Source organism: Carettochelys insculpta, chromosome 1 (assembly GCF_033958435.1).
Source record: "Carettochelys insculpta isolate YL-2023 chromosome 1, ASM3395843v1, whole genome shotgun sequence".
In the NCBI taxonomy this organism is placed as follows: Eukaryota; Metazoa; Chordata; order Testudines; family Carettochelyidae; genus Carettochelys; species Carettochelys insculpta.
In genome coordinates, this window is record NC_134137.1 from 271,798,869 (window position 1) to 271,818,937 (window position 20,069).

Consider the following 20,069-nt stretch of genomic DNA (forward strand, 5'->3'; position numbering starts at 1 on the left):
GGGGGGGGGGGGGCGGGAAGGGAAGGCAGGAGAGAAGAGTAGTAAAAGTCCCTAACAAAAGAAATGGTATCTCTATACTATTTAAGTTTCAGGAGGTCAAGATTTCTAAACATAAGCAAATGATTCCCAACTGCTTAGCTTGGGTTAGCCCAAGGGTGACCAACCATTTTTCTTCAGGGGCCACATGGCAATTTTTTTTTACGTGTTCCAAGGGCCAAACACAAAAGATCCCCAAACCTGCCCCCCCTCAAGTTTAACCCCTCCCAGCCCCAACCTCACCCATCCCCAGGTTTAAACCTTCTCAGCCCCAAACTGCCCACATCCCACCCCTAGTATTGACCCCCAAACCTAGGATTAACTTACCTCACAGAGGAGCTCCAGGCACTGCCACCCCACTGCTGCACCTTTGCTGGGCTGCCAGCTCCTCACCACAGCTGCACGACTCCCCCCAGCCCTTCTACTCCCTTCCCCATTGTATAGCATGCAACCCTCTGCCCTGATAAGCTGAAGCAACGGGACTCAATTTAATTGATTTAACAGTCAGATCCCTCCTGGTGGCCATTAAGCCAATTAAATTGAGTTCTAGGAGGAGTCAATGGCAGCAGCATCCAGAGCCACAAATGACTCCTTAAAGAACCACATGCAGCTCAGAGCCACCCAGCCAGCTTTCAAAATCACACTGTGGCCACTTCCATGGGCTGGATTAAAAGGCTCCGCCAGCTGGATTCTGGCCCTCGGGCTACGTGTTGGCCACCCCAGGTTAGCCCTAACTAACACACAGAGCTTAAATATTACAAGCAGCTTCTATTACCTTTCAGAACCTAAGATTTGATTTCCTTTGGGTATTTGCGTTTTTACCTGCTTTAATCTTGTAAATTATTTTCTTATTTCCTTTCCCTAGTTAATAAGTTTTAGATAAATTATCAGAGAATTAGCTACAAGCTTCACTGATTTGATTACTAATGTGAAACTGATCTAGAGTAGGTGTTTTAGACTGAGAGTAAGGTCAATATTCTTGTGATTTTTACATAAAATAAGCTCACCTGGGCAGCAAGACAGAAATTTGCCTTGCGTAGTCCTATCTGTGACTCCATATTACTGCCTAATGCATTCACATTTGATAATTAATTGGTGAAATTTACAGAACTCACAACTAGTCTGTGGTTTGTGCCTAGTTTAATACCATGCCCCAGACCACACTCACACCACTGCAGAATAGCTTGACAGACACCACTGTCCCTCTTGACAATATAGACATTTTGTGACTGAGGCAGAACTCCGTGTAGTTATCAACAGCTGCTGAGTTAACATAAGACGCTTCCACAGGAAAGAATGAAGACAAAATAAAAAGTTTATCCATAAAGTTGAAGCTGTTCTTCTTCCTGGAGCAACAGGCAGAGGACCTTGACTAGCGGCTGACATCAAAGAAAACACACAGCACAAATTAGGAAAGAAGGCATCAGAAAGGCAGCAGGCTGAGGCCATGCGCAGGGAAAAGGATGAAAGGAGAAGACGGCCAGAAGGAAAGTGAAAAGGGAGGAAGAAAATGCAACTACTCGCAGGCAACTGCCAGGGATATTTTATCCTTGCTAGTTGGAGGATACTCAGGTCAGACAACAGCTCAGCCTTTAAGAAACAAGTACTGAGAAGGGAGCAAGAATATCTTCATGATCAGTGTGGTATGCTCTGACAGCGGCCTGTATTACTGCTTTACGGGAAGGTGCAGTAGACAGATGTGGGATAATACGTTTCTTCTGCTACCACACATACTAGACATTAGAATGAGATATGGAGACTGCTGTCAGCCCGGAAACATGAGGTTTAATACCTCTTCCAAAAGGTATTAGCATTAATCATGTCAAGACTGGATACTCTTGTTATCTGTATAAACGTCCAGTTCCTTTTTGAATCTTACTCAATTCCTGGCCTCAACGACTTTCTGCAGCAACAAGTTTCACAATGTAATTACACATTAGGCAGAAAAATAATTTCCTTTGATTGGTTTTACCATTTCAAAATTTGACTAAAAATCTCTTTGTTATTGTTTATGTGACAGGGAAAACACAAGCTCTCAAGCTACCTTCTCTAGGCCACACTAACACTACTCTATGCTGTCTGTTCACTTTATGTACTGTTATCTCCCCTCTTCAGGAAAAGGCAACAATCTTCAATCTTGATGAAGGTTTCCCCGTGCCCTTGATCACCCTCATTGCCTTTCTCAGAGTCCCCTCGACTCTGCTGTACCTTTTGTAGATGGGGTGGCTAGTACCACACACAGTATTCCAGACGAGGCCACACAATTGAGGAGGCATTATAATGTTATTCTCCATTCCATCCTAACATGGTTTGCTTTATCAGCCAAAGATCAACACTGAGTTCCCTACAATGACACCCAGGTTCCTACATGGAGCTAACACACTTCATTTAGAACACTGAAAAGTATACTACAGGTTGAGCCTCTCTAATCTGGCACCTTCAGTGATCCAACCAGGGCCAGACGAGAGAATCTGCTAGACCACAGGAGGTCAATGCTGTCTAGCAGCATTACTAACACTTCCACAGCTTACTGAGCTCTTAGAAGACATTTAGGTGTAAAACAAGAAGTCCTGTGGCACCTTATAGACTAACAGATATTTTGGAGCATAAGCTGTTGTGGGCAAAGAACCCCTTCATCAGATGTACCATTTAGGGGTAAATTACAGCTAAACACAATCTTCCCCTGCCTTACGAGGGTAATTCATTCCTGAAAAACTCCTCTTAGGGCGAATTCTTGTAAGTCGAAAATGTAATTACCAGTAATTTCAATGGGAAAAAATTGTATGCGTTCCTGAGCCCCAAAATTTACACCCACTTACGCTTACTTGGCAGAGGGCACAGCTACGCAGAGCAGGTCGCAGCAGCCCCCTAGCTGCCCACGGAGTGAGTGGCAGGGGCAGGGCCAGGATGGACTGTGCGCCCAGCAGCCACGTCTCCCAGGAGTGCCTGGGAGTGGCTGCCAGCTGCTGCAGCGCCGAGGCGGACACCAGACCAGCCCCAGGTAAAGGCTGGGGTGGGGGCTGCAGGAAACCACTGCCAGGTGGCGAGCGGCACCCGAGGCACAGCTGTGCAGGGCGGGCGGAGGTGGCCCCCTAGCCGCCCGAGGAGCGAGCGGCAGCAGCGGGGCCAGGATGGCTGACTTTCTCCAGCTGCAGGGTGTCCACGTCCTGCTGAGGCACTTGTAAACTCAAGTAAATGCCTCATAAGGCAAAGTAGTGGTCCTTAATCAAGCTGCTCATAAGCTTGAATTCTCGTAGCCCGAATGGGCATCTCTCGTGGTATGACTGTAACAGCACAGAACACTGAGTTAGGATTGATGGCTGTAAATAAACTTAATGCGACCACAGGACACTTGGCCACACCCATGATAAGTGGTCATCCGGCTAACTAAAATCATGCTGGATTACCAATGTTGCCAGACAATAGAGTGCTGGACTAGTCAGGTTCAACCTGTACTAGTTTGAAAGTTTTCCTTCCAACATGCGTTAGCTTTCATTTATTAACACTTCAACTTTAATTTGCCAACTCGTTGTCCATTGAGAAATCTACACGTAGTTAACTAATTAAACAAGCCATGAGGATTACCTAAACTATTTTTTTTTCCTAGCAACATCTAACGTAGCACAGCTTGGGAATTTACTTGTTAAAAATCATTCATACTAAAAGGCATAGCAAGATCCTGAAGAATGATGCACTTAAAATTTGATCCACATTCTTCTTCAGACATATCCACACCTTCAGCCACATTTTCTCCCAATAAGCAGTTTTCCTTTTGGTGTTTCGTTCTTGCAACTAGGCCCTGCATCATCATCCTGCACTACTTACACTTGACATGTTTTCCTTTTTTACCCATTGAACAAATTTCTTCAAAATATTCTCAGAGGGGATCTCTTTTATACCTAGAAGCCGTGACAGTTTTTCTGTGCCAACAGTGTAGGGTCACCTATTCTTAAATTTTCATTTCAACCAGGTTGTCAAGTACAAATGTATTATTAGCCCATAATTCCACACATCACCCCAGCATCTTTTCTGAACTACTGATACAATATTTGTCACCTATCAATACTCTGGAGCTGTAGTTTTAAAAATTTAATGAGACTATGTAGGCCCAGAAGCCTAACAAAGTGAACTGTTTTACTAAAGGTTTGTTTAGCTTTTGTTCAGCTCTGTTCATGCTATAAGAAATTTTTGTTCTGCAAAAAGACTTGCTTTTGAAAGTATTTAAAGTTCTGTAAACAAACGCATGGCACGCTAACAAAAAATAAAGGCACCAAATATACAAAATAGCCAAGAAGAAAATGAAAATTCAAAAGGTGCCAACCAAACATTCTGAGTCATCTGGATATATGAACAAGAGCAGACTGAAAGCCCTAAAATAAAGGAATACATGCCTCCAAAAATAAATAAGACTAAAGCCAATAAAATAAATAAAATAAAAACTATGCTGCAACAGCACAAAATAATGCTGATGGGGGGCAACCTTAACTACTTTGCGATGAATGACTGCAGTGTGACACAGCAAGGCCCCATGAACTTGCAGGGGAACTTATTACTATAAAAAAGGAGTGCATAGCCATTTTCTGTAAAATCATCAAAGGTATAAACACATTTGACAGAGACCCCAGTCCCCACCCCCCCACATGTGCAGCTTCATCTAATCCGTGAAGCTGACTATGCAAAGCTAAGGACAGGTAACTGTAAGAGCCAGCTGCAGAACCTTTCTTACTCTGTGTGAGAGAGCATAAAAGTATATGCTAATTTTAATGCCTACATTGTATTCTTAATAAAGCACAGAGTATTGCCTTATCCCCTTGAAAAATTTCAGTGTACTTCTTATAACACTTCATACTTAAGGATTTCAGAACTCTCAGGTATATATTAGGTAGGTCTGATTACCACTAAATCTGAAGTCTAGTAATAAATTAAGACTATCGCCAACATCACCTGTGATCAGAAAAGTACTAAACTTAGTTAAGTAATTACACAAGCCATGAGGATTAAATGAACCAGAACAAGCAATACAACAAAAGAAAGGGTATATGGCAGAAGGTAGAGGAATTTTCACAGACAGCAAGCTGTAACAGTGACACAAACAGAAAACAAGGCAACTTTAAGGAACTAGAAAGAGAATCTATATGGGATTGCCCAAGTTGATGTTCTCAGAATTCCTTCCTGTATTAAGCATAAGTGAAGAAATAAAAAAAGATTGATATTAGAAACCAAATGAGGGCTGCATAGATAGCAAAGGAAGAAGGGTCACAAACTTATGGAGCAGTGCTATTTCAGCCTTTTGCAGGCAAAGTGTACAGACTAGGGACAGTGGGAAGAAAGGAAAAAAGATCTTAAGAAGGTAAGATGCCAGCTTCCAGCCCTCTTTACTGACTAAAATCATCATACAGGATATACCATAAGAATATCTGAGGAGTAAGCAAAAACAAAAAACACCAGACCCACTAAAATAAAAGAAAAATTAATATGACTGGATAGTATCAGGATTACTTACTTTGAAAGCTACAACTTTTTCTGATGTAGTACAAGCAGATCTCGTCCATTTCTTCATTACTGTTTGTATTCAGAGATACTTGACCTAAACTGTCTCTTCTTTCTACAAAGGGACAAACAGAATTGTTCCTTTTAAACAGCTTGTATTTGTTTAGTTTGAACATGTTCTCTTAAAAATATACTTATAGTTAGAAAAGCCAAAAGAAGAGGCTTTGTCACTACGCAACTCTGATCCAATTCAGAGAACGCTCAAGTTGAAGCCTCCCCACCGCAAACTACAAAAATAAATGTAGGCACATAGACACACATAAGCAAAGTCACAGCAAACTTAAATTTTATAGCATAGGTGGATCTTTACACTTCATAACAAAACTAAAGCCTTTTTCGTTTTGTACCAGCTTTTAGTCCTACAGGTTGCACCTCTCAAATGCAGTACTCTCTCGCCCAGCAACATCTGTCTTTAGGAATGATCACAGATGTTGCCAGCTGAGAGTCCCAGCCGGGCTGGGAGCCAGCATCACATCCTGCCTCATGGGCAGGAGGCTGTTGTGTTTCAGGAACCAGAGTTCCCCAACGGGAACCAGGAGTTAGAGCCCCACCTGCACCATGGCGCCGGGACCCTGAGCCCCTGCTTGCCCTACAGCAGCAAGGGACAGAATGCTGCTGCAGGGCTGGGAATCGGAGCCTCTCAACAGCTGGAGCTGGGAGTTGGGGCCCCTGGCTGCCCCGCAGCAGCACAAGGCCCAAGCCCAAGTCCCTATTTGCCCTGCAGCAGCAGCAAGGGCCAGGAAGCTGCTGTGGGTGGGAGTTGGAACCCCTACCAGCCCTGGACTGGGGAAAGGAGGGAGACAGGGGCTGGCTGGAGCCCTGTGGCAGCCCCTGGACATCTGGACTGGGGCCATAGCCCCAGGGGAGGGAGGCTGGTGCCCGAGTACAGCCCTGTGCTATCCCTTATCCATCAAATTCTCTTGCTCTGGACCTGTCAAGTCCAGAGCATGCTGGATAAGGGAGGTACAACCTGTACTACATAAGCCTGTTTTTTTCTTGTGTGATACAGATTGGTCCAAATTAGGGACTAGCCTACATTTTTAGTTCCTTAGCATGTAAGTAACACCTAACATAAGGATTCCCATATAGACATAATTGAAATAGCCTCACCTGTGACTAAGGCTGTAATTCTTTTACAGAGGCCATGAAAGTCACATATTCCATGATCTTTCCCTACCCCTGTGACTTCTGCAGTGGCTGGTTCAGCTGACTCCATGGCTACCTGGCAGCTGGCTCCAGGGACTGCACAAGCAGAAGTCCTGAGTGTTGACACTGAGTGTCTGTGCAGTGGTCCAGCACTGGTGCAGGGCCCCTACCTCAGCAGGGGCTCCCCAGACCAGCAGGGCCTCAGAAGTAGAGATTTAGTCAGGGGTATTTTGGGTGAGAGTCAAGGAAGATCCCAAGTGGTGAATTTTTATTTACTGTCTATGACTAACGAAAAATACCCATAACTAAATCTTAGCTATGTCCACCACCTCTGAATCTCTATTTAGTTCCCTGAATTCATTTTTTAGGAGTATTGTAACAATACAATATAAGAACCAAATCAAAACAGATACTGACATGAAGGCAGGGAGATGTTAAATGACTTAACCCAAGTTATACAGAGAAGCAATGGCACATCTGGAAACAGAACGCCAGAAGCTTGCCTCCTACTCCCCTTCTCCAGCCACCAGATTTAGTCAGTCCAGCTGCACAATATCAGGAATCAGACTTGTTTGGCTTACTAAGAAAGAGATCATTATCAGCTCATCCAGTACTATGGAGTAACAGCGTTATTGTTTCAATACACAGAAGTAATGTGGCTATCCCATACACCTATTCATTCACCTGCCCATATTTTAATATGGAGTCTATGGTTTAAAACTATTACGGTTACAAAGGTACACAAGAGAGCTAGGAAATCAGAGGGCAGATTCACATTGTTTTTCTATTCTGCAGTCCTCTGATAAATTTTTAAACTAGGCTAAATTGAAATGGAAGAGAAAACATTATAGCTGTTACAAGTAATTAGGACACTGCTTTCCATGGCTTCTCATGTCAGTCACCCTGGATGCAGCAATGTGGAAAGCTATTTATAATCTCACAAAAAACAATTATGCCTCCCCTTAAGGTGTTCTCCCTCTGCTCCACACATGTCCACCAAAACTATAAGAATCCCTTTCTTCCCATTTCCAAAATCCTACTTTTCTATTGTATAGAGATTTTAATACTACAGTCATCAACATGGTATTTGAGCACTGTCCATAAAGCACTGGGCAATGTGACTACACACCAGTCATGTGCTCTTTATTCTCTTGTGCTCTCCCCGGAGAGAGAAGCATATGCAATGGACTGTCTTGTTCTGGAACTGTGGCTACATGGCTACACTAGCCCATTTCAAAGATTACTAATGAGGTGCTGAAATACATATTCAGCGCCTCTTTAGCATGCTGCCAGCCGCAGCACTTTGAAAGTGCCATGGCTCAGTGCCGCACAGCTCATCCAGACGGGGCTCCTTTTTGAAAGGACCCTGGGAATCCCCTTATTTCCATCAGCAATTTCGTAGTATTTGTATTGTATGTATTTTGTTTACTATAACTATACCTGTTAACTCTATGTTTATGTTAGAAAAGGACAAAGTAATCTTCCGTGTACTTGGATGGGAAAGCGGTGAGATTTGTGATGGTCCTTAATCCCCAGAGAAGATCATTCTTCTTAAGGCCTGGCTTGACAAATCCCTGGCTGAGATAAATTAGCTGTGGTTGCTCCTGTTTTGAGCAGGGAGTTGGACTAGAATGGGGTGTCCAACACGTGGCCCATGGGCCAGAATCCAGTCTGCGTAGCCTTTTAATCCAGCCCACAGAACCATCTGCAGTGACATTTTTAAAATGCAGCCATGCAGCTCTTGAGGCTGGGTGCAGCTCAGGGCGGCACAGCTCTCAGGTCTCCAGTGACGTGGCTCCAGCGAGTCACCTGGGGTGGCATGCAGGGTGATGGCAGCAATTTGGGACTGCAAGGGGTTAAGCCTGAGATAGAGGGGCGGGTTTGGGGCTATTTTGTGTTTGGTCCCTGGAACATGTAAAAATTTGTGATATGGTTGAACACATCTGGAATATATGACTTCCTGAGATCTCTTCCATTCCTAATTTTCTAGCAGTCTGCTCCTGAATCAAAGGCTCTTGCATCATGACAATTTTTCCCCATCCTTCAGAAACCTATCTATGCCTCGAAAACTGACTTGGATGATGTTCATAAAGAGACATATTGGAACTTCCCCAGTGGGTAGCATTGCCAACCTTCCAGGACTGACCTCGTTTCTTAAGGAATTAAAGATCATGTCATGTGATGAATCCTCCAGAAATACATCCAACCAAAGTAGCAACCCTACCTAGTGTCCTGGGAGAAAAGGTCACTAATAAGAACTAGAGCTAAATCACAATTTCATTTTCCCTTATTTAGCAGAGATCTGTGCTCAGGGCATGCTCGCTAGGTCAGCCCCTTCCTTAATGTTTTGAAAAGGAGAAAATGTTTTACCTTTGCACTGTGAAGTGGTGCCATTTTTGATATCATACATGTTCCTGAAGATAGAAGGCAGTTTGGCAATCAAGTTTGGGCTCATTCCCCGTCTCTCCAGTTTTTCATAGCACTCCAGATTTAAAATGTCATGTGATCGTTTGCAGCTGCTGCCAAATCTGCATTCTCCCTGCAAGTAGTACTGGCAGATATGAAGTTTGGTGCAGATCTTCTTGAAGGTACAAGACCCATAGGGTCCATCACCTTTGTTATAGTGCATGCATACCTGGGAAACAGGGGAAAAAGTGCAAGAAGTATATTCTGAGCACTTCATCCTTCACATATGCACAAAACAAGAAACAGGCATAAAGAAATTGGAAGGGATTTTCTGCACCAATGCTAATACTTAGAACAGTGTGGCCCAACTTATTACAGCAGTAGGAAGAAAGGAAAAAGATCTTATTAACACGGGAAAGCCAGCTTCCAGCCATTTTTACTGAATAAACCTAAGCACAAGCTCGTGTGGGCCAAACAGATTATACATATTTAAGTAAGATATAAGGTCACATTCAATGGTTTATCTTTTAAGTTCAGTTTGTTTCATGTGTGTTTAGACAGGTTGTTTATATATACAGTATTGACTATTTAGACACTTGTGCAAACTAAAATGACGTAAACATGACGAAAAGCTAATGAATCGGCTATTAGTGTATCACGCTGCAGCAGGTCACAAGCTTTTTAAATGTTCTGGTGGCCTGTGTACAGCCCACAGTTTGTAGGCTGAGCACCCTTGGTTTAGTATGGTCTTTTAAAACAGACAAAAGATCTACATCAAACACATTCAGGCCCACTTTGATGACAGCAAATGGAATTTTACTCTAAATCGCATGCATTCAGCAAGGTTGAACTGATTTTGCTGTAGAAAGCTCACCTCTAAGTTGCTAATTTTGCTATGCTTGATTTCTCACCTGTAGTGTTTTAAGAAAACAGATTGACTTTAAATTTCCTTGTAGATTCTAGTCATGCAAATTGAGACCATTTACGTTTCTCTATTGTTAATCCTTCTAGAAAGGTAACACTCAACACTACATGTTTTTATTATGGATTATTAAATACTTAAACCTTTCTGTTCTTTTAGAAAATCAATACAAAAAATCACCATATAAATACATTAGAACCTTTTTTAAAGATTCAAGAACTGTTAAATGTGTGTGTATCTTTTCTTGAAAGCTACTAATAATCCCATGTGTCTTGGATTTATTTTTTATTCTGAATTAATCTAGCTCTCATCCAAAACTAGTTTCTACTACCAAGCTCTACTAATGCACTTCAGTCTTAATCTGAACATCTCTAACATTCCAGACACAACTTCCAATAAAACTCAGTCAGCATACTTCTGTCTGGTCGCTATATGCACTTCAAAACAGCAGAGGTGTTGCAGGTCAGTGATGAAGTGCAACACTAGAGCTATAAAGTAAATGTGTACAAAGCAAGACCCTGATCTTGCAAGCACTTTTGCATATGCGTGATTTTAATTCAGTGAAATTACTTCCAGTAATAAAGTTAATTACAATCTCAAGTGTTGCAGGATAAGGGCCTACATACCTACATTGCCCTCTTCACTATAGTATTTGCCATTGCCATACCTGATTCTAGCCAATACCATTATTCCTTCTTTTCACAATACTAATTGTAAAAGGGGTAATACAGTGCTACAGGAGTACTCACCTCAGGTAAGAGTGAAGAATCGTTCTGAAGCAGGAGCTGACACAACTCATCATCATTTAAGTTTTCCAGCCCATGTATTTTTAAGACGCTCAGGTTATGCTCTGACCGAAAGTTATGAACAAACTTGCATTCCTTCCTACACGAAAATAAGATATAGAGATACTGGATATACATTACATTTCACTACTGGATATACATTACATTTAACAGTTTACCAACTACATAAAGTCTGCTGATCTCAGGAAAAAAAAATCAATAATATTTCTTTACACAGCAATTACATGATTATCGTCAGAGGAATTACTATGTATTCTGGTAAACAAAAATCATCATGACATTTCTAATTTACTCCTTCCAAGTTATTCAGTAATTATAGCAGCACATTTGTACCTATGCCCTCCAGATAACATCATAGTTACACTCTGAAAATAGCAGAAGCAATGGTTTATAGTTCTAGGTCTTCTATCACTAATACACTGCTCAACTTGAGGCATAAACCATGCAGAACCAGTACATAAATAACCCTTTATATGGTACATTAGTCTTTGTAGATCTCTATGACCCTAAGCAGTCTGCCTACAAGGGGTCTTGTGAACAATGTAACTACATAGTTGAAGATTACTTTTAAATTTCTGCATGTTTGTGCTTGTGTTCTCCTCTTCCCCCAGTCCCCACTTAAATCAAGCTTCTAGTTCCCATGGTCACAGAAAAAAAATCTTCAAATTTGAACCACAGTCTTGTCTGTAGCAGATAGTTATACTTTATTAGTAACATTTATTCCTCCTTAACTGACTGAAATGCACTCCTCAGACAAACTATGCTTCAACCCTCAAGGTCTTTAGGTAACTTTGCAGATAGATCACAAAGTCTCAAGGCTAAACAAAAAGTGAGCCTGATTCACATCAGGGTAAATTGTTTATGAGCTAGTGTAGATCAGGGATGTAAAATCCCCTTTAATTGCTTAACTGGTAGGTTTAATTAGGTAACCGATGGGGTGGCTGGGGAGGCCACGGACAGGGACCCAGGCCACTCCAAGCACCTCCCACATCATCCATCTGCTATGGTTAACTATACTGGTAAGCCCCTACCAGTAAGCTCCAGCACCTGCAGGTTCACCACAAGCATTAAAAGAGTAACAGCCCTAGTATAGATGAGGTTAAGTACAAGCATGCAATAGAAATAGATCTCCTATATCACTTCATCAGTACCATATAATGACTTGGCTTTGGGAATGTTTACTGTATGACTATACTGCTTAATGTCAAATGGAAAGGCTGTAAGGAAAAGAAAGCATGAAGGACATAATAGTTCACAATAAAGAACACAAATATTTACCAAAGGGTGACAAGAGACAGTGATTGAACTGTTAGCTGTGAAATTTCTACCACCCAGTTCCATCCAATTTACAAAAGCTGAGCACAGGAACTGAGCATGGCTATTTAAAAGGGACGGACTCTCTCTCTCTCTCTCAGGAGTGTGGAGTTATCAGAAAAGCAAACTCAGGAAGAGCTAATTGAGACAGCAGGCTGATCTATAGGTAAGAGACATGGGTTTAGACTGATTCAAAATCTTTTTTCTTTTCTCTCCCCCTCTCTTTCTCTCTCTCTCTCAATTTGTTCCTGATGCTAATACAAACAATACTTTGGCTGTAAGAAGATATTGTGGTCACTGTACGCACACCACTAGCCACATCCTCCCAAGGAGAAGAAATCCAGGGCATAAGCCATGCACCACTGATAAACAGGATACTATAGCCAGGGAATGAACTAGAAGTGGCAGAACTGCAAAATTCAACCCCATGAGAGGTAAAACCAGGAGACAGAACACCTGAGGGAGATGCACTCAGAGATATGAGAGAGGGGTCAGAGTACAACTAGCTCTGCAGTTTCCCTAAGGAAAACATAATGAGCAGAGTTTCTAGCTCCACAGCTTCCTCACCCAGAAGCAGTTTGCAAATGGGGCAAGGGGCATTCTGACTGCAGTCTAACATAGGGGCTGGCAACCCCTGGCATGCATGCCACTCACAGCATATAAACTGATTTAGAGTAACACACGGTGGGGACTCTGGATTCACTCCTCTTCCCCCACACAGCATGGGAGGATGTGTGAGCACAGGACCAGAGCCCAACCACGCACAGGGTGGGACTGAATCCCCTGATGCAGCATGGGGCCAGAGTGTGGAGCCCCCACTGTGGAACCCCTGCTGCAGTGCAGGGCTGCCCCCCAATCAACCCCCAGTGTGGGGCCAGGGCTGGAGCCCTGCCATGGAGGCTCCCCGATCCCCATCCACAGTGCAGGGCTGGGGCCAGAGGCCTCCCCCTCCCCCACCAAACCCTGCTCCCCAGTATGGGCCTTGGGCTGGAGGCTCCCCCTCCCCACGAGCCTCTTCTGCAGAACAGGGCCTATAGAGCAAACTGACAGGCATGTCACTGGTGGCTTTATTTATTTATTAATCAAGTTGTTGTAATTAGGACTATTAGTGACTTTAAAAAGTAGCACCGGCACTCAAGCTGCACACAGAAGTCCAAAAGGTCAAATTTCAGCGCTCTGCTTCAGAAAGGTTGCTGACCCCTGTTCTAACATATTTAAGGATCAGGAGACACTTAAAGGCTGGTGCATATGACAGAGAGGAGGTCTTCACCCCCACTTCCATACTTAATTTTCTTGCCCTTACAACCTTTCTCTCTCAAAATCCAACTTACAATCCTACATCATTCCTTCCTGCTCCTCAACGTGCCAGAAACTGGGGGACAACTTAAGCTGAGCACAACTGGAAAGGACAAGAACGGCTGAGAGAGGTACAAATCTTCAAAGGGGTATAAGAGGCATCACCGTCTGCAAGAGCAGACACAGGGAAGAGGAAACATACTTGTTTTAAAAACAGGCGCATTCACACATAACTAAGTTTTGTACAGGAAACTAATGTCAACATGCAGAAATACACAAACAGCAAAGTCACCAGAGAACTGTTCACACTGGTAGCTCCCCCACTGACAGCAGGAACAACGGTATGTATCCCACACTGCCCGGCAACACCAGGTGTTGTGGGACTACGCTAATTGTCTTGTTGGGCACAGCTTTTTTCAGGGGCTTCTGGCATTCTTTTGCACCCTTTTCTCCAACTGCCATTGTTTGCTGTGCACTCCAGCATCTGCACCAAGAAACAAGGGATCCTGCACTTCTCTCGCATACTAACTGCTATGAGACCATCCCACCTGGCAGCAGAGATCACCTTGAATTTACTGACAGAGGAAGAAGACTCAGAAGTGCCCAAGGCTATGTCTACACTAGCCAAAAACTTCGAAATGGCCATTTCAAAGTTTACTAATGAAGCGCTGAAATACATATTCAGCGCCTCATTAGCATGCGGGCAGCCACAGCACTTCGACGTTGACGCGGCTCGCCATCGCGCAGCTCGTCCAAACAGGGCTCCTTTTCGAAAGGACCCCGGCTACTTCAAAGTCCCCTTATTCCCATCTGCTCATAGGAATAAGGAGACTTCAAAGTAGCCGGGGTCCTTTCGAAAAGGAGCCCCGTCTGGACGAGCCGCACGGAGGCGAGCAGCGTCAATTTTGAAGTGCCACGGCTGCCCGCATGCTAATGAGGTGCTGAATATGTATTTCAGTGCTTCATTAGTAAACTTCAAAATGGCCATTTCGAAGTTTTTGGCTAGCGTAGACATGGCCTAACAGTGCTCTGTCCATATCACTCTCAATCTATCATGACGCTTGGCACTCACAGAGCATGTTCAGGGTAGGTTGCTGCTTTTGGACTAGGGACACCAGCACTGATTGGTGGGATCACATTGTCATGAAGGTGTGGGATAAAGATCAGTGGCTATAGAACTTTAGGATGCATAAAGTAAACCTTGTGGAGTCATGCCAAACTGTGGCACAAGGACATCAGAATGAAAGCTGCCCTCTTGGTTGAGAGGCACGTGGCAAATCCTGTGTGGAAGCTGGTAACTCCTGATTGCTGCTGTTCACTTGCAAATCAGTTGGGAGGGGGGAAGTATATCATTGGAGCTGTACTGCATAATGAGCAGGGCAATAAATCACATTCTACTGTGCAGGACTGTGACTCTGGGAAATGTAAATGACATACTGGCTGTATTTGCAGACATGGGATTTCCCAAATGGGGGCAAGGGGGCAACAGGTGGCGCACACATTCTGATTTTAGTGCCAGACCATCAAGCTATTAAGTATATCAACAGGAAGGGATACTTCTCAATGGTGCTGCAGGCACTTACAGATCACCATGGGAATTCCACAGACAATAACATGGGGTGGTCTGGAAAGATGTATGACACATGCATCTTCAGGAACACTGGCCTGTACAGAAAGCTGCAGGTGGGAACTTTCTTTCCAGACCAAGAGATTACAGTGGAGGATGGAGAAATGCCCACTGTGATCCTGGGAGAGACAGCCTACCTCTTACAGCTCTGGCTCATGAAAATTGTACACAAGGCACTTGGACAGCAGTTAGGAGCATTTAAAAGAACAAGCTGAGCAGATGCATATGGTGGCCAATGCACTTTTGGGAGACTGAAAGCAAGATGGAGAAGGCTCTATGGCACAGATTAGACCTCACCGAGAACAACCTTCCCATGGTTATGGAAGCATATTGCACTTTGTATAATTTGCACCAATCTAAGGGGGAATTGTTTGTTCAGGTTGGAGAACAGAGGCACAGCACTTGGCTGCAGAGTTCGAGCATCTAGATGGGAGAGCTGTCAGAAGAGCTCAAAGGGCTGCTATTAATATGAAGGAGGCTTTGAGGGGCACTTTGACAACAAAGGTTGCTGAAATAAGCCTCTGTCAGAGTTGCTTCCGGGCAGCATCCAACCACCCCCAGTCTTGTGTAAAACACACAGCTGCGAACGTGCCTTTAAGGCCTGTACCTGGGACTGCAGTGATTGGTATGTCAGATTGTGTGAACAGTAAATAAAAGCATTGTACCTTTGTAAGCATGTGCCTTTATTCACTAAAAAACAGTGCAACAAAACACAATATAACACCTCTTATATCAGGCAAAGGAGGTGCTGGAAAAGGGTTACACTTCACATATTTGTGTAGGTTCCAGTGTCATAATCAAAGTTGGAAGAAGGGGTGGGAGTGAAAGTTAGGACACTCAGAGTGAAAAGGAATGCGAGGTTGAATAGTAACAGAGAGTAAGCCATCCTAGTCTATACACTATCAAAACAAAAAGCAGTCAAGTAGCACTTTAAAGACAAGCAAAATAGTTTTAGGTGAGCTTTCGTGGGACAGACCCACTTCTTCAGACCATAACCAGACCAGAACAGACTCAATATTTAAGGCAGAGAGCCAAAAACAGTAAGCAAGGAGGACGAAGCAGAAAAAGATAATCAAGGTGAGCAAATCAGAGAGTGGAGGGGTGGGGGGGAAGATCAAGAATTAGATTGAGTCAAGCATGCAGACGAGACCCTATAGTGACTCAGAAAGTTCCCATCATGATTTAAACCATGTGTTAATGTTCCGAATTTGAATATAAATGTCAGCTCCTCCACTTCTCTCTCTAAAACGGTGCGATAATGTCTCTTCAGTAACACACATACCTTGAGGTCATTGACAGAATGCCCCATTCCATTAAAATGTTGACTAACTGGTTTGTGGATCTGGAGTGTTTTGATGTCTTTTGTGCCCATTGACTCTTTGTCTAAGGGAGTTAGAAGTCTGTCCAATATACAAAGCATCTGGGCATTGCTGGCACATGATGGCATTTATGATGTTAGTAGAGGAGCATAAGAAAGTGCCCGTGATTCTATGAGTAACCTGGTTAGGTCCAGTGATGGTATTTCCAGAGAAGATATGTGGACAAAGCTGGCAGCGGGCTTTGTTGCAGGGAAAGGTTCCAGGACTGGTGTTCCTGGGGTATAGGCTGTGGCTGTTAGTAAGGATCCTCATGAGGGTGGGAGGTTGTCTGTAGGAGAGAACAGGCATGTCACCCAGGGCCTTCTGGAGTGTAGCATCCTGATTAAGGATAGGTTGTAGGTCTTTAATAACTCGTTGCAGTGGTCTAGTTGGGGGCTGTAGGTGATGACCAGTGGTGTTCTGTTCTTGGCTTTTTTGGGCCGATCTTGGAGTAGCTGGTCTCTGGGTATGCGTCTGGCCCTGTCGATTTGTTTTTTTTAGTTCTCCTGGTGGGTAATTCAGGTTTATGAATATTTGGTAAAGTTATTGTAGTTTTTGGTCTCTGTCAGTTGGATCAGAGCAAATGCGATTGCACCTAAGAGCTTGACTGGAAACAATGGATCTAGTCACGTGTGCAGGATGGAAACTAGAAGGGTGTAGCTAAGTATAGCGATCAGTAGGTTTCGGTACAGTGTGGTGCTGATCAGGCCATCCTTGATTAGTACTGTAGTGTCCAGGAAATGTATCTCTTGCATGTTGTAATTGAGGCATAAGTTGATGGTGGGGTGTAGATTGTTAAAGTCTCTGTGGAATTCCTCTAGAGCCTCTGTACCATGGGTCCAAATCATAAAGATGTCATCAATGTATCTTAAGTAGAGGAGTGGTAATAGGGGACGAGAGCTGAGGAATCGTTGTTCCAGGTCAGCCATAAATAAATATATTAGCATATTGTGGGGCCATGCGGGTGCCCATAGCAGTTCCACTAATCTGGAGGTATAAATTGTCCCCAAAACGGAAATGATTGTGTGTGAGAACAAAGTTACAGAGGTCAGACACCAGATTGGCTGTGGTGGCATCAGGGATGGTATTCCTGATTGTTTGTAGTCCGTCTTTATGTGGAATATTAGTGTACAGAGCCTCTACATCCACTGTGGCAAGGATGGCGTTATCAGGAACTTTTCCGATGTTTTGTAATTTCCTCAGGAAGTCGGTGGTATCTCGGATATAGCTGGGAGCGTTGGTGGCATAGGGTTTGAGGAGGGAGTCCACGTAACTGGATAGTCCAGTGGTAAGGGTGCCAATACCTGAAATGATAGGGCGTCCAGGGTTTCCAGGTTTGTGGATTTTGGGAAGTAAATAGAATAATCCAGGCTGCGGCTCAGATGGTGTGTCTGAGTTAATGAGGTCCCGAGTAGCAGCAGGGAGTTCCTTCAGTAGTTGCTGTAATTTCCTTTGGAATTCCAAAGTGGGATCAGCGGAGAGAGGTCTGTAAAATGTGGTGTTGGAGAGTTGTCTGGCTGCCTCCTGTTCATAGTCTGACTTATTCAGGATGACAACAGCACCCCCTTTGTCAGCTGGTTTGATTATGATGTCTGGGTTATTTTTGAGACTCTGGACAGCATAGCGGACATCTTTATGATTTGGACCCATGGTACAGAGGCTCTAGAAGAATTCCACAGAGACTTTAACAATCTACACCCCACCATCAACTTATGCCTCGATTACAACATGCAAGAGATACATTTCCTGGACACTACAGTACTAATCAAGGATGGCCTGATCAGTACCGCACTGTACCGAAAACCTACTGATCACTATATTTAGCTACACCCTTCTAGTTTCCATCCTGCACACGTGACTAGATCCATTGTTTACAGTCAAGCTCTTAGGTACAATCGCATTTGCTCTGATCCAACTGACAGAGACCTAAAACTACAAGAACTTTACCAAATATTCATAAACCTGAATTACCCACCAGGAGAAGTAAAAAAAACAAATCAACAGGGCTAGACGCATACCCAGAGACCAGCTACTCCAAGATCGGCCCAAAAAAGCCAAGAACAGAACACCACTGGTCATCACCTACAGCCCCCAACTCAGACCACTGCAACAAATTATTAAAGACCTACAACCTATCCTTAATCAGGATGCCACACTCCAGAAGGCCCTGGGTGACATGCCTGTTCTCTCCTACAGACAACCTCCCAACCTCATGAGGATCCTTACTAACAGCCACAGCCTATACCCCAGGAACACCAGTCCTGGAACCTTTCCCTGCAACAAAGCCCGCTGCCAGCTTTGTCCACATATCTTCTCTGGAAATACCATCACTGGACCTAACCAGGTTACTCACAGAATCACGGGCACTTTCTCATGCTCCTCTACTAACATCATATATGCCATCATGTGCCAACAATGTCCAGATGCTTTGTATATTGGACAGACTTCTAACTCCCTTAGACAAAGGGTCAATGGGCACAAAACAGACATCAAAACACTCCAGATCCACAAACCAGTTAGTCAACATTTTAATGGAATGGGACATTCTGTCAATGATCTCAAGGTATGTGTGTTACTGAAGAGAAATTATTGCTCCTTTTTAGAAAGAGAAGTGGACGAGCTGACTTTTTTATGTTCAAATTCAGCACATTAACACATGGTTTAAATCGTGATGGGAACTTTCTGAGTCACTGCTGGGGCTCGTCTTCATACTTGGCTCAGTCTAATTCTTGACCTTCCCCCCCACCCCTCCACTCTCTGATTTGCTCACCTTGATTATCTTTTTCTGATTTGTCCTCCTTGCTTACTGTTTTTGGTTCTCTGTGCCTTAAATATTGAGTCTGTTCTGGTCTGGCTATGGTCTGAAGAAGTGGGTCTGTCCCACGAAAGCTTACCTAATAAACCATTTTGCTAGTCTTTAAAGTGCTACTTGACTGCTTTTTGTTTTGATAATGTGAGGTTGTGTGTGTTGTGGGGGTTGCTGGACACAGAATTTCCAGTCTGTTGCAGGGAGGCAGGGCCAACCTGTGTGGGCTGTCATGGGGTTCTGGGGTCCCTAAGCACTACACCCAATCTGAAGGCAGGAGTGACTCTCACTCAGCAGGTAAAATGAGAAGCTTATTAGTTGACAGAAGCACAGCTCAGTACAGAGGTGTCAGTACAGCAGGCAGAGACAGTCATTCCAACCCATCTTGGGGAGAGGAACCAAAGGGGTGCCCATCTGGTGTCTAGCTTCCCCTCAGCCCAGCCTGCCTGCCTTCCCTCTATCCTCTCTGCTTCCAACTGCCGCCTCCAATTCAAAACCCAGCTCAGCTCCTCTCTGCTCTTTGTTCAGGTCAGAGGTGTTACCTGCCAGCTTAGGTTACAGCCCCAGGGGGTCGTCCTTAGCCACTGTGAGTTGCTCTGCCTGTCACATACACATCCAGCCTGACACTCTCACAAACACCCCCCCCACTCCATCATATGGGCTTACTCTGCTGTATGACCACACACCTGAGCATCTCCACCTGTTCCTCCATCACTCTGATCATGTGTTCAGTGGCCTGCCTAGCAAAGGCCTGGTTGTCCATGTGATTCCACAGCTCCCTTTCTAAGCATTGTTCTCAAGT

At 44.0% G+C, this 20,069-nt stretch overlaps 1 protein-coding gene across 1 annotated transcript in view; it reads right to left on the reverse strand.

Moving 5' to 3' along the window:
• Positions 1-20,069, reverse strand: part of LOC142019997 (protein mono-ADP-ribosyltransferase PARP12-like) — a 46,761-nt gene that overhangs the window by 22,039 nt on the left and 4,653 nt on the right. Inside the window, exons 2-4 of the mRNA XM_075007497.1 lie at positions 10,810-10,945; positions 9,103-9,367; positions 5,540-5,641 (exon numbers count right to left, since the gene is read on the reverse strand). Coding sequence (XP_074863598.1) covers positions 5,540-5,641; positions 9,103-9,367; positions 10,810-10,945 — 503 coding nt within the window. The remainder of the gene's footprint in view (positions 1-5,539; positions 5,642-9,102; positions 9,368-10,809; positions 10,946-20,069) is intronic.